General features: G+C 25.1%; 2 protein-coding genes across 2 annotated transcripts; one reads left to right on the top strand and one right to left on the bottom strand.

The window, feature by feature from the left end:
* The first annotated feature begins 1,810 nt into the window (after positions 1–1,810).
* LOC135923752 (uncharacterized) lies at positions 1,811–15,199 on the top strand. Its single transcript, XM_065458674.1, has 7 exons — positions 1,811–1,949; positions 1,993–2,092; positions 7,016–7,201; positions 11,635–11,833; positions 13,662–14,025; positions 14,173–14,280; positions 15,067–15,199. The coding sequence occupies exons 1-7, from the start codon at positions 1,857–1,859 to the stop codon at positions 15,127–15,129; spliced, it is 1,113 nt and encodes a 370-aa protein (XP_065314746.1). The 5' UTR covers positions 1,811–1,856; the 3' UTR covers positions 15,130–15,199.
* LOC135923753 (uncharacterized) lies at positions 6,036–6,558 on the bottom strand. Its single transcript, XM_065458675.1, has 4 exons — positions 6,493–6,558; positions 6,391–6,450; positions 6,282–6,350; positions 6,036–6,242 (listed from the first exon to the last, which is right to left on the bottom strand). The coding sequence occupies exons 1-4, from the start codon at positions 6,530–6,532 to the stop codon at positions 6,064–6,066; spliced, it is 348 nt and encodes a 115-aa protein (XP_065314747.1). The 5' UTR covers positions 6,533–6,558; the 3' UTR covers positions 6,036–6,063.
* Positions 15,200–15,492: the final 293 nt, after the last annotated feature.

The raw sequence follows: 15,492 nt of genomic DNA on the forward strand, positions 1-15,492 counted from the left end.
TATTTATGATATGACCCAAATATAAATAAATACCATACAGATGATGTGCCAGACTTGACTGTAAAATTTAAAAGGGTTAAGTTTTGCAGATACTTGATTTGATTTATATGAATAAAATGACTTATTTAATAATAAATTAAATATCATTTCATAATATAGATTTCCTTCACTGTATGAAGACAGTAACATTTTGGCAGCCATAATTCACCCTAAATTTAAACTTAATTGGCCTTATATTAATCTGCCACAAAATATGATGGTAAAAGAAAGATTAGTTGCCCATTTGGAAAATAGCAGGAACAACCATATGCGGATACCTCAAATGATATGGATGACATTGATGCTTTTTTTGGGAAAAATACTGTACAAAATGCTGGTTCCGTTAAAAATATTTTTTATTCAAATGATGATTCCATGAATATTTTTAATACTTATATTAATTTCAAAAAAAATATTTATTGAATATAATACACCTTTGCCATCAAGCGATCCTGTGGAGCGCTTGTTTAGTAAAGCTAAACATGTTCTAAATGAAAGACGCGGATGTTTAAATGATGATAATTTAGAAAAAAATTTATTATTAAAAGCTAATTTTAATTATAAATAAATATATTCTAATTGTTATATTTATTATTCAATTACAATAAATTTCTACTATATTTAATTTATTTTTATATTAGTTAATTTTGCATCGGTTACATTATATTATTATTCAATTACAATAAATTTATAACATATATTAGTTAATTTTGCATCGGTCAGAAATTTCCTTCAGAAATTTAAATAGAAAAAAAGATCGATCCTGGATTTCGATCCTCTTTTTTTTGAAAAGATCGTGATCGGGATTCGATCGTTTTAAAAAGATCGGTTAACAAGCCTGCTAAAAGATATATAGATGATAAGTATTTTTTATAAAAAAACACAAACCGATAATTTTTAATAAATTAATTAATGATTTTTAATCGTATAAATTTGAATACCGATAATTGCGAAATTTTTTAAATTTTTGGTCCCATGCTTTCACAATTAAACGGTTTAGACTGTACATTAATATTTTATTTAAAAAGTTTTTTTGCGAAATTTTAGTGGTTATTTTAAATAAATATCATTTTCCTTATATGGCATTATTTTATAATTTCTATAGCTTTTAGCAAGGATAAAATTGCTGTTATATTATAAAATTCTATATATGTTCAAAAATTTGTTATCTTTTAATTAATCATTTGAATTAGTTCTATTTTAATTCTAAACAAAAAAAATGCAAAATCAAAGGACGAACTTGGTAAAAATATTCTTCTAATTTTTTGATAAGAAAATCAAGAAGATAAAAACTTTTGGATTGGGGTTTATTAATATATTTTTTATTAGCTATGAGGGTATTGCATTTGAATTAGATTCTAAATTTGCATAGTACATTATTTTGATTACCGGATACATGTATATTATAATTAATTAATAACTATAATAAAAGATAAAATTCTATTGACATAAACCCGGCTGAAGGCCGGGCAAAAGCATGCCGAAAGCTCAATAAAGAGGGTATGAGAAGCGAAGTATTTTATATGTATAATAAAAAAATTTATAATATCTTTTAAAATTTATAACCAATATTTGTAAAAAGCAAGCAAATCTATATTATAATATAGATGGATATGAATAAAAAAATATTTAAGCACATCTTACAAAAATATATATTTGCTTGTTTTATTGATGATGGTTTAAATTTGAAAGCACTTAAAGTTTTAGGTACACGTTTAACAATGTCATTTTTTGGCGGCTTACCTGATTATTAGCCATTTTAGCTTTTACGCTTCAAAATCAGCTGGGAATAGTTAAAATTTTATTAATTATATAAAATGATGATGCTTCACAATAATTCTATTACTGCTAAGCAAAAGTTACCATTTATACCAGCTCACTTATTTAAATTTGAAGAAGATGAAAAACCAGTTAATTTTTATATATAATAAATATATTTTTTATTTATATTAGATCCAAATTCCTATTAAATCACTAAATGAACACTTAATTTGTTCATTGTGTGATGGTTATTTTGTTGATGCCACTGCAATTATAGAATGCCTACATACATGTACATAATTAATTGAATTTTACAAATTATTGATAATATATATTGCTATATTAAATATATGCCTTAATGTTTTGGTGGTCATACTAATAATTGGATAGTTATAAATATAATTTAAACAAATAGAGTGTGTTTTTATTATATAAATTGCTTCTTTTTTTAATTAATTATATACTTCGAGGCCTCATACTTTTCTACTCAGGAATAAATTCTAAAAAAAATTAAAATTTTTTTATTTTTCCTTCAAGATTTGTATTTTTTGACACTTGAGCCCATCTCTAGTCAGCTCATTGAGATACCTAGACACTTTATAACTCTTTATTTTTTTATAGATATTTTTAGTTTGGGTTAAGTCCTACAACAAATTAGAATATTATGCATTTACATATTAAATTAATAATTTGAACTAGGTATCTTCTCAGCCAAATATAAATCAACTAGATCAGGTAACTTATGAAAAATTTTTTGGGTCTGTCAATTTATGCTAAATATTTTTTTCTTGCATTTTTAATAATGTCTTTAAACAATGAATAATATAAATTTATGATATTTCCTTCACAAAAAATAATAAACTGGGTAGTAATAGGTTAATTTTTGGCCTGGTTGGTCAATCTTATATCAGATTTTTTAGGCTGGATCATAAATTTTTGACATTTTTTGTATAGGCATGCGGATCTTTAATTGGAACATTTATTTATTTTTACATTAATATTCATTTTCCTATGAAATTTATGAATTGTTTATCATAATTTACCCAATAATGTATGATTATTTTGATTTGCTAATTTCTATAAATTATATTTGGAATTTGTCCATGCTTAAATCTCAAGAATAAATTAGTAAGGTTAATGTTACCCCAATTGCCACCAACATCTTAAAAATATTATGTGATGAAGTATACCACAAGTGCCTTGGGTTAAATATCAGAAATGATTTTAATGAGGAGTTTTACATCTAAAGATTTCACCAATATTTCTAAGCATCAAATTTTCTCTTGATTGTATCTTATTTATTTTTGAAATATAATTTTGTCTTTTGGTCATTTTTTTGGTAATTGGAAAATAATTCCCAGAAAATAGTTCCCTGGAAAAAAACTTGTGGAAAATAATTCCAGTGTAAATTCCCCATTTTTTTTATTTTTAAAAATATAAAGTGCAAAATAATTCACCAGGGAAAAAAGCGAAAAAAATTCAACCCTTGTTTTTTTTAAAATATCAAAAATACCATTGCTATAAAAAAATAAAGGTATTTTTTATAAGATTTCTTCCAATCATTTTAAGCCTTTAAAATTCTTTCCCATAAATATCTAAATGTTGGGGAAAATGATTAAAGGCGAACAAAAATTTATTTAATTATCTTTTAATTACTTGAAACCTTAAGGGTTGAATTTAAAAAACATTTAGATTTATAAAACAGTGGCCTGCCTGTCAGGGCTAAAAATGATATGATTTTAAAAATCCTGGCCATTTTAAAAAATTAAAAATCTGGGTCAGGCCATTATGTTAACTTACGATAATATTATCTTAATATAACAGAAACTAGGTAACTAGCAGGTAATTTAGGTTAGGGGTATGATATTGGCTGCATTCAAAGTGGAGACGGATCCGTTTTTTACATCCGTTCCGTCAAAGGTCAATTTCATTAAAAATGATATATATGTTCCTTCCGTATTAAAAACGGATCCGGCAAATTTTGAAGTCAAAACATTTTGACTTTTTGATCCAGCAAATTTTATAGAGCGTTATAACATTACTTATAATTTTTTAAATATTAAAATCAATATATATATTCATTTTAATGAGATTGACTTTTGACGGAACGGATGTAAAAAACGGATCAGTCTCCACTTTGAATGCAGCCATAGAAAAGCATTCGTTTATTTTATAATAATTTTTTTGCTTAAATTTCATCAAATCTGGGTTCGGAATAAAACCATAACTTTAATATGGTTTAGGGTTAATCGATAATATAAAAATTAGGTTAAGCTTAGTTTTTATAGCAGTGTCTTGGTTCGACTTAATTTTGATATTAAGTTGCTGTTTAGCCTAGATTAAACAGCTTTTGAATTAGGACACCCTATTTCGGTTTGTTTAAGGTATTTGGTGGCTATGCCATGTTATTTTCCGTATATATTTTCTTGTTTTATTTTTTAATTTTTTTTCGTTTTTAAAAAAATAAATGTTTTCTTTTGCTTTTTAGGCTGTTTAGTAATAAGTCTAACCAAGACATACCCTAACTACTTTTTATTATTTATAATTTTGGATAGTAATCTTATTTGGGAAATCTTTTTCAGGAATATATTTTCCCAGAATTTTTTTTATTTTGTTGATTTTCTTAAAATTTCTAAATATATCATTTGAAGAATTTTATTTTGGGGATATATTTATAGAAATTTTTTTCTCTTTTCACAAATTGATATTTTTTTAGGACCAAAAAAACGGAATATTTTCCGGCAAATTTTATATGTATATTCCAGGGTTTCTTTTTTTTTCCAAACTGTTTTTTCTTGGATTTTTTTCCAGAGAATTTTTTCCCTAGATTTCATTTCTTTAGTTCCCCTTTTTGGCCATTTATTTGACTATTTTTTAGTCATCTTTAGGGATTCTATTCATACATAATCGCCATTTTTAATACATTGCATCGTTATACCCTTTTAAATGCTTGTATAATACCTAATCTTATTTTTAATATATTTTATTTTTATCAAATATAAAATATATTTTGGCCATCCAAAACATATAAAGTGAAACAAATTAAAAAAAATTTTTTTAAATGAAAACTATTTATTGTAAAAAAATATATTTAATATCAAATTATTAATGCGAAAAGATTAGGACTGGATGGATGTGAATGTTTTATGTTTTAGGCATTCATGGACACATTTCATCCAATGATAGTGTAGTTAGGATGTAATATTGTCTTCTATTTTTATTTTAAAAAATATATGATTTGTTTATTTTGGAAGGCTATCTCCAAAATTTGAAGAAGAAAAAAATTCACGAATTTACAAAAATTTAATGAAAATAAATCTCAAAAATTTAAAGTACGGCGTTAAAATTTTAAAATTTGTATTAGTTTTATAACTTTTCAAAAAAATAGTTTACGACATAGATAAACATTAGGGTGAATTCACAGTAGAGAGCGACAGCGACACGACAATCACCACACGACATTAGGCGACAGAGCAGCTGATTTGTCGTAAGCGACATAGCATTCATAGTAGTAGCGACAAGCATTTTTTTTTCAGAATATTTTTATAGAAATAAATTACCTTGGCAATTATAGCTTATATTTTAAAAATATTATTCCATTTTTTTATATTGATTTGTAATGATATAATAAAAAGAAAGTTTTATTTATTATATGTGTATTAATATGATTAAAATAATAGAAAACATAAATCTATACCCCAAGGATATACAAGATCATAAACAAAATAATTATTTATGTAATCCTCAATCTATAAAAAAAACCCTCAAAAGTTTCTAAAGATATTAGAGATGCCTTTTCTGAATATTTTTATAGAAATAAATTACCTTGGCAATTATAGCTTATATTTTAAAAATATTATTCTATTTTTTTATATTGATTTGTAATGATATAATAAAAAGAAAGTTTTATTTATTATATGTGTCTTAATATGATTAAAATAATAGAAAAAATAAATCTATACCCCAAGGGTATACAAGATCATAAACAAAATAATTATTTATGTAATCCTCAATCTATAAAAAAAACCCTCAAAAGTTTCTAATGATATTAGAGATGCCTTTTCTGAATAGTTTTAGAGAAATAAAATTATCAAGGCTATTAGAGCTTAATAATATAATAAATTTCAAAAATATTACTCTATTTTTTTTATATTGATTTGTAATAATTTAATAAAAAGAAAGTTTATTTATTATATATGTCATAAATATAATTAAAATAATATAAAAGCCCTCCAATGAAATAATAACAATATATAATATTTTTCATTCTTCTTCATCAGTGTCAAAGTTGAAGAGAATATCAAAAATAATTTTAATAAGCTTCTTCTTTCCCCTTTCTGATCTTTTTGCCAGGGTCTGCTCAAGCATCACATTGATCCAAGAATTTGTTGATTTTCTGCTTTCTTTTATTCTTTCAATTTCAAGAACTTGAACAAATAAATCTAGTTTAAAATAATAATATATTTACAAATGCAAATTACCTTGATCAATATCTCTCTTTTTAATTAACTTTTTGCCAGGTACATAAGATTCACTAGTTGATGGTGATGCTAAATATATAATATTATTATTTATATAAAATATAATCACCATCATTCCTAACATCTGTAGATTGACTCTGACTAGTCTCTACACATTCAATTTCAACAGCTATATAATAATAAAAATTTTAACAAAAATTAGTATATTTACCATCTTCATATTGGAAATTTCCACTCATCTGTTCAAACATTGCTCTAGCAATGTTTGCTTCACCAATATTAGGTATAAGAGGTTTTATTTTTATTTTTATAATCAAAAATTTACTTGCAAATTTTGTATTTCGGCCATATTGTAGTTAATGTCGTATGGAAAAAAACAAAATGATTTGTAACTTGATTTTTAAGTTTAATGCGACAAATTTGGTGGGATTGTCGTGTCGCGTCGCAAAAGCTCACTATGAATAGTCATTGGCAATTACATATATTTGTATTTTGTCGTGTCGCTGTCGCTCTCTACTGTGAATTCACCCTTATATACTGCTCTTTTTTAAAATAAATTTCTAACTTCCATCGATGACGAAACTTTTATTTTATATATATGATAAAAAGAAGCAGGATATTTATTTATCTTTATAAGCACTATTGCATATTTTATATTGAACTATACTTTAAAATTTTATTTTATCCTTATTTTATACACTTATCTATCAACCATAATATCAAAATTTTAAAAGTCTGCAAGAGTTGTATCGTTAAATATTTCTTAACGGAAAAGGAGAAAAGATCAATGTCCTCGTCTACCGATGTTTCCTGCCCGGTATGCCACGTTAAGGTTTCCGAAACTTGTCCCCTGTCTTCTTTACAGTTGGACCGAACTATCCAAGATATTCTTTACAAACTATTGCCAGAATGTGCTAAAGGTTGATTTATATATCTTAATTAAAATGCAAAAATCTTTATGTGATTAAGGGATATTATTTTAAGGGGATAGGGGAGACCAGGGTAATGAAAAATGACTTCTTTTCCAATATCCTTTATTGTAAATATCTATATCAAAAACAAATCATATACAAATAATGAATCATGGCAAAATGTCAGTTTACAAAGTAAAACATATGAAAAACAAAGAAAAATATTTTTCATATAAATCCTCAAAACAAAATAAAAATCAAAATTGCTTTACATTCTTTTGATATTCGACATGCATAACTTATAAGATTGTCATATGATATTGTATAAAATTAAATATAAAATCTAGGAATCTACATTTAAACATTATTTGATTGACATTGGATATTATCAATCATTTCAAAAGCATTATAAAATGTTAAGGCAAAATATATATATATATAATGTAAAAATTCACAACTAAAACACAGGGCTAGTCGGCGCAATTTATGTCAAAATCACCATAACTCCGAAAATAATGATCGTATATGTTCTTGTAAAATACCAATCGATACCTTAATTACATGCCTATAAATAGACACTGTTATATTTTTTAAATATTTAATAATTTTTTTCTCCAAAATGTTTAAGTAAAAGTGATTATTAAATCTAGTAGCCCTAAACCCATGGTTAGTCAGATCATCGAAGGGGCTCGTCGAACAAAGTGGTTTATTAGGCTTCCTATGAGACTTAAAAAAAATTCTTCAGATTTTCATATATGCTTTATATAATATTCTATTTACAATTATAACAAATAAAATAGCAATCTTTTTTGGCAGAGGACCAATGCGTCCAACCTTTACATACTTTGCATTGTAACCAATCTTCAAAATTATGAAAATTTTATACTCCTGTTTACATATAAAACAAACATTTTTATTAATATTTTAACAATGTGTCTCTTAGATTTTTTATTCTGCTGTTTTAAAAGCTGCTTCTTGAATGGGGATGAGGTAAAAATCTAAGCTTTAATTTTTTTAAAACCTTTTTAATAGATAAACCATAAAAAGTTCTGCTTCATGAAATTAGATATTCAACCATTTTATTTTCCTCCTCATTATCAAATATTTTTTGTTTATTATCTTGGGCATAGTGTCAGCCATTTTATATTTTTTATAATGTCTTAAAAAATTTGTAGTATTTAGGTACACTTAATAAAATATATAATAAATTATCACAAAATTTATATAATTCTATATTTAAATATATAACATTAATTGGAAGTTATTATCAGGCTAAAACAAATATCCTGGTAACTAAAATGTTCAAATATATTTAAATGTAATAATTTGAATTATATTATATTGTCAATTAAAATAGATATACATAAGAAAATCTTTGTTTGCTAGATATAATTCATTTTTAATAATTGATCTTATTATCAGGCTAATATATATATATAAGTTCATATCTGATGATTAAATTTAATTTGAATAAATATAATGGTTGCTGCCTCTCTCAAGGGGCTTATTATTTTATTTTTTTATGTATTTTTTTTCTGCTTATTATTTTTATATTAATATAGATTGGTTCTTTTTCTGATTGGTTAATTTTTTATTTTATTTTTAAATTATTATATCTTTTTTTAAATTTAATTTCTAAAATTTGTATACAACGTTTATATATGGGAGGGGGGGGGGAGAGAATAGGAGAATTTTGCCTACAAATTTTTTAAAAATATTTTTTTTTAAAATAATTCTTAGTTTCTATTATTATTAGATTATGTATATACAATATAATTCATTCCATACAAACTTATTATTATTTCCTTTTTTTAAAATGAATATTTTTAAAGTAGGTGTATATACTCAAAATGATGAAGCAACTCATGATTTTTGTCTAAATAACCAATTAATTCCGTCAGAAATACAATATTAATATAAAAAATAACAAAAAAATAATAATAATCCCCCAGGAGAAGCAGCAGCCATTAACAATATATATTTGTATATATCACAATATATATATGTGTATATAAAAATTTTAGTTTGCAAGATATTTATTTAGGTTTGATATTATATTAAAATTGAAATGCATTTTGAAAAGGTACATTGATTAATTTATATAATAATTATCATGATGTTACTTTTCTTGATGACATGCCATTTTCATACAATTTTATTGCTTCTTCATAATTCTTTATGGTAAAAATTTTCATATTTTCATATTTTGATTTTTTTATTATTTGAGTACCATAATAATATTACAAAAATTAATTGATTGATTGCGCCGATTCTACTAAACCCAATGATGGTAAATAAAAGGTTTTCCGGGTTTATTACTTCTCCAAATTTTCCCTATTTTATTTAGTTTTATTTCTTAACATATATTCAAGCCTCACATATCAATCTGAAATTTTCTTAAAAATTAAAATAGTTTTAACTTTCATTCATCCTCCTTTTTTGTCATGTTTAATTTTTTAATACAATCTAATAATGTAAAGTGAAAATAGGTCAAAAACATGTAATAACAAATAAAAATATAAATAGCTAAATAATATAAATTATTTTCTTCCCCGAATATGGATATCATAAAATTTTATTTTAGGACAAAATTTTAATTAATAATCGTTGCTGGTTTTAAAATAAAATCCGCTGAACCGACAAGCCCTTTGCACATACTAGCCTTGGTCTCCCCTACTCAGTATGGGTATCCGCTGATGCTTTAATTTTACCTATACTACTGGCCGACACTAAATTAGAATAAATCTTTAAAAAAATAAGAATTAATTCTTTTACCTTCTCATATATCATCATGATTACAATCATAATTGAAAATATTTTGATTATTCGCCTGATTGACCATTTTCTGAACCCGGAAAACAGAAAAAAAATACAAAGATTCAGAAAATTTCCTTGCTGATAATGTGTAAAAATAAAAATTAATTTTTGACTAATTAATTTTATATTAATTATCCGGGAAAATAAAAATATTTTGGGCGAGAGGGATTCGAATGTTAATATGGATTGAAAAAAAAATACATGCGATGCAAACCAACTTTTATATTTTTTTAAAAAATAAACATTAAGGCTGTAGCTCATATCAAATTTCTGTTTCTAAATTAAGCATTATTTTCAGAAAGTATACTAGACTCCTGAAATTCATTTTTTAAAGCACTATACGATTTTTATTTGTAGGTTCGAGCACTGTCCAAATTTTTATTGTAATTAAAATCTTTATATAACGCATTTTTATAAAGTTTAATAAATTTTTAAATATCCATAATTGCTTTATCCTAATTCCAGAGAAGTTTTACATTCTCTTATTTTAATGTAAGAATAAAATCTTTTTAAACATTTTATAAGCGCGGCCCATTTTTTTTAATTAGGCCTTAGGAAAATAATGATAGCTAGAAAGCTGAGCTATTGAATGGAACAAAAAATTCGTCTAGAAAAATGTATTTACGGTTTTTGAAAATTTTTATTAATATGAATAACATTAGGGTTCACTATTTTTAAACTTTTTACAACCTTAGAAAAACACCTTTTCTTAGGAGTTGGAACTCGGAACATTTTATTGTTAAATATTTTTCACAATAAATATAATTAAATTAATATTTTTTATAAACGTTCCCTATATCAGTCTATCTAATTCAAAATTTAATTGTTTATAATTCACAGCAAGCCAAAAAAGGGAATTTAATGTTAGCTGTTGTTTTAGATAGTAGATCTCATTTGGTTACCCATACTGAAGCGGATATGCCCTTCACTGGATTCCTCTCAAAAGTCGATAAAGTTTTAGCTATTATAGGCAGGTACAGAATGTACTTTTTCCAGAAAACAATACTTGTCACTCTTTTCTCCCTTTGTTTTTTTAGTATAATCTTTCATTTTAAGTGGTAAGGGGATCAAAGTGGATAAGTCCTAGTCGATAAATCTCCCCTTTCACAGACTAATACATATGTTGCCTGGGTGCATTGCTTGTCAGCAGATAGATATTAAAGAGGCTTCCATTGATGGTAGCCCCTTTCCGTGAGTTATCAGGGTTTGTTATATGATAAATGTCAGGGGATTCGACGATGGATATATACTCTCTACATATACCCAATGCAGAGAATAACCTGAATTTTGGGTCTGGGAAAATCTAAAGCCCTTTCGGCATTGCTATCGCTTTCAAGTAGTTAGTTTAATTTTCAAGACAAAACTATATTCTTGAGGACTTAATTTAAGGCCCAGGTTTTTGGATAGGTTGACTGAAATATTTCTGCCCGGATATGTTAAGAAAATTAAAGGATTTATGATATGTCGATTTAAGATATTCAAATAAATGTATCTTTAAATCAACAAAGCGTCCCACTCAAATTATTTGTTTTTTGTTAGATAGTTAGCACTAATGTCCATTAAAAAATTTAAAAAATTATTTTAAGTCTATCGATGTTTTTTTAAAAAAATCTTTTTAAATTAAGACGAAGAGAACCGTAGGTTTGAGTTTTATCAAAATCGCGTCCACATGTTTAATCGCGATTGGGATGACGATACAAGGTACAACGTAAAAAACAAGCAAAATTTTGGCCATCATTTAACGTTACGTGACGCCAACGATACAACCAACGAAAAATTTGCCGACTCCGACGATCCTTTGATCACATTTATTCTAATAGGAAAGTTTGATGTCATATTATATTTTTATATCCTGATAAAAAAAATTTATTTTCAAACTACGATGATTTGTTATAATTTTAAATTATACAAGATCATTTAAACACGATCACTGTTGGGATCAAATATTGTTAAAGAATATGGTTTCCTCTAACTAAAATCAGACAAATTGCATTAGGGAAATTTTTTTAGGAAGTTAAAATATTCCATATTTCAAGTTGAGCAAAATTTTTGACATTTATTAGAACTTCTTATCGCTTTAACCTAAAATAAATTTCGTTTATTGCAGAGATACACGATTATCGGCACCTATTATCAGCAAGGAGATTTAATATGCATAACTATGTAAAAATCAGAGCTGAGTCAAAAATGATTAATCATCATAAATTAAAAAAAAATATTCTAAGCCGATAAAAAAGAAAGGTGGTGCTGTTATTCTTTATTTTCTAATTTTTTTCACATTATTCTTTTCGGTATCATGTTAGTATTGGTTTGTTACTGTTACGAGCTAAAAGGATTATATTAGTGCATCTCTGATAAAAATTTAATGTAGAGGCTAAGTTCGGTATATAACTTATATATTTACAACAATTGAAGAAAAAAAGAGAATTGTATGGCACATTTCAAGACTTCGTCTTGAAAATAATATTTTTATAGAATCGACGGTATGGGAATCGAATGAGGGTTGAAAATCTACCTTTTAAATTTAAAGTTGCTCAAGAAATAATAATAAAATTTTAAAATAAATTTATTGTTACTCAAATCAAATTTAGGATTAATGAGCAATCCTTTGATCCCTTCTTAAACCGATTGGTGATATCAAATTTACAAAAATATTTAAGTATCAGAATCGGTAGATAAATTTAGAACCATAATTACTCAAAAACTATATTATAATTACTTACAAAATTTTTGTAATTAACTATAATTGTTAATTAAAAATGGTTTAATAACTAAATTTTCTAGAGCAATTAAAAATAGCATATAATATAATAATTATAATATTTTATTCTTTATATTGCAATTTTTTTATGCTTGAAAAATAAAATATAAAGGTTTTACTCTTTCAATATAAAGACAATATCATAAAACATTTTAATATAAATTATTATTAACATTATATTAATATATTTGATGTTAAGAAATGCAATCAAATTCTGTCTGGAATATCATTTATAATGTCTAAATATAAATAGATATTAATAAGCATTAACATTTGAAGCATTTTTTTCGATCCTTCAATAAATGATATTGAATATTTAATTAATATTTAAAAAGAACTTATAACTTTTTTAAAAAGTATTTATTTTCAAACAATCATTATTTAAACGTGTTCTATAATACTTATTTAGCAAGTTGCAAAGCTAAATAGTCTTTCTACAGGTGCTGATGTATTCAGCAATGCTTTAGACTTTTTATAACAAAATTTATAATTACATAATTAACAATTTTAAGAAATTTCTGGTAAAGTTTGTTGGATATTTACAAGGTTTTTTCTCTAAAGAACAAAAAGTTAATATTTAAATATACCCTCATATGTTTTATGAAAATACATGGTTTGATTGTGGCCCTTTACGATTTGATCGCAGAGTGCACAAACAGCACATGTGGTTCTATCAGTTAATTAAAAAAAATTTAGATTGAAATTGACAATTTATCTTTTGTCTGAAGAGATATTATCAGTTATAGTCAAAGTTCAGGGTAATATTAAGCGCATCCTTGAATTCACATTTCTAATTTCTCCCATTTCATCAACATAATTATTTTATCGCTATCATTTTATATCAAGATGATTAATAAATATATTATAAGTTTATTTTTATTATTATTTAAGCATAAAGCATGCTGATCTATCTTATCAAGAACTCAAAGTCTCATCAACAAATACTGAAGATGGTTCTTTATTACGAGTTGAAAAAAATATCGAATCACCTGTTCCTAATGTCAAAACTAATCATGACTGTCATGTTGATGCACAAGAAAAGGAAAATCTTATTTTAAATGCCACTAAAAATATAAACAAAGATTTTTTGGTAGATAATAAGAAAACACAAAACTATATGAACATTAAAGCGATTCGTAAATATGTCCGGTGTTCTGAACGAGCAACACTTCAACATTTATCTTCCATGATCCTTAAAAGATTTTTTAAAGATCCTTCTCAAACCTTTGGCTCTTCACCCCAGAATTTGCCCAAGGTAAGGCTATTTTTTTGGGTTATTGAATAAATTCTTTTAAACTAGATATCAATTTTTTACTAATTTAGATTATAATAGAGCGGATGATACTACATTTAATTTCCATTTTTTTAAATTTACATAGTATTTTTTAATGTTAATTTTAAGATATCAATATACTTGGAGGAACAAAAACTTAACCCTAATTTTACGATCAAACAAGCTGCCATTATGGCAGCTCTTTTGATAAACGACGATACAGATGATTCGAAAGATGTAATAAATATAAATGACACATAAATTTAATGAAAGTTCAAAAATGGTCATCAGGCCAAAATCAATGGCATCACTGGCACTAACCATTTAGGGTTGCTCCAAATATAAGTTTTTTAATTTAGGATTGCTTAAATTTTTTAAGTAAACAAGTGCAAGATTTAGAAATACAGTTTTTTTTAATTTAAGGTTGCTAGCAACCTTTTTCAATCCTCCTCCCCTTTTGACGCCAATGATCAAAACATCTGATGGGGACCATTAACTTTCTTTCCTTCAGGTTTAGACCTGAAACAAGTCTTAATATTTTTATTTTGTGTAATTCAAAAACTGGAAGGTCGAATACCTTTACAAGCTTAAAAGTCAATCCCTTGGACCGGATCACTAATCTCATTACATAAATTACAATAAAAACAAATTCATCTGAATATATTATAAATAATTAAGACTATAAAGATTTCCTTTAGAGTTTGGAATTTTGATGAACTAAAATGGATTATGGTTCCAATTCGTATTATTTTTAAATACTTCCTAATCACTTTTAAAAGAAATTTTCGGTCAAGGTTCTGGTTTCAAACTCTGAAAGCAAATTAAAGATTTTAGAAAAGTTTTTATATTTAAGAAAAATTAAAGTTTTTATAAAATTTAAGAGAGGGATTTCGGTTCATGGATTTGTTTCGCTCAACTTTCTTCTTTTCTAAATGATTGTAAATCTTATTTGAAAAACCCTGAATGTTTTTTTTCTAAAGTCTAAATTGTAATTTATATATTAATTAATCATATTTATTATAGGAAGATGAAACGATAATCAGTGAAAATTTTCCGTATTTTACATTGCGTTTTAACATTGAATGATGTGCAATAAATCTGATTTTTTATAACACTATATAGAGCTAAATTGGATTATATATATATATCATTAAGAAAATTATATTTTCGTATTATATTAATTCTGTCAAGATTCAATTTGGACATATTAAAGTAGGATAAAGAAATATCATTAGATTTTAATACTAATAGTTATAAATTATACCGACTTTAAAATTAGAAAAAAACGAAAATATTTCTAATTCATCTTTAAAGAATATTAAAATGTGTATAATTATCTATTATGTTAAAATAGTATACCAATTCTTTTATATCTTTAACGATTTACTACCATCTGTTACTTTAAAAATCATGAAAAAATGGATGAGACAAATATAATTAGTGACGATA

The sequence above is a fragment of the Gordionus sp. m RMFG-2023 genome, chromosome 2, assembly GCF_954871325.1.
Source record: "Gordionus sp. m RMFG-2023 chromosome 2, tfGorSpeb1-WG-v2, whole genome shotgun sequence".
NCBI lineage: Eukaryota > Metazoa > Nematomorpha > Gordioida > Chordodea > Parachordodidae > Gordionus > Gordionus sp. m RMFG-2023.

Bases quoted from the DNA above. Each gene is read 5' to 3' on its own strand.
- LOC135923752 (XM_065458674.1), top strand. From the start codon at position 1,857: ATGATGATGCTTCACAATAATTCTATTACTGCTAAGCAAAAGTTACCA. The intron at 11,834-13,661 runs GTTTGATGTCAT...TTATTATTTAAG, and splicing joins ACATTTATTCTAATAGGAAA to CATAAAGCATGCTGATCTAT. The intron at 14,026-14,172 runs GTAAGGCTATTT...GTTAATTTTAAG, and splicing joins CACCCCAGAATTTGCCCAAG to ATATCAATATACTTGGAGGA.
- LOC135923753 (XM_065458675.1), bottom strand. From the start codon at position 6,532: ATGTTTGAACAGATGAGTGGAAATTTCCAATATGAAGATG. The intron at 6,351-6,390 runs GTGATTATATTT...TTATATATTTAG, and splicing joins TACAGATGTTAGGAATGATG to CATCACCATCAACTAGTGAA. The intron at 6,243-6,281 runs GTAATTTGCATT...ATTTTAAACTAG, and splicing joins AAAGAGAGATATTGATCAAG to ATTTATTTGTTCAAGTTCTT.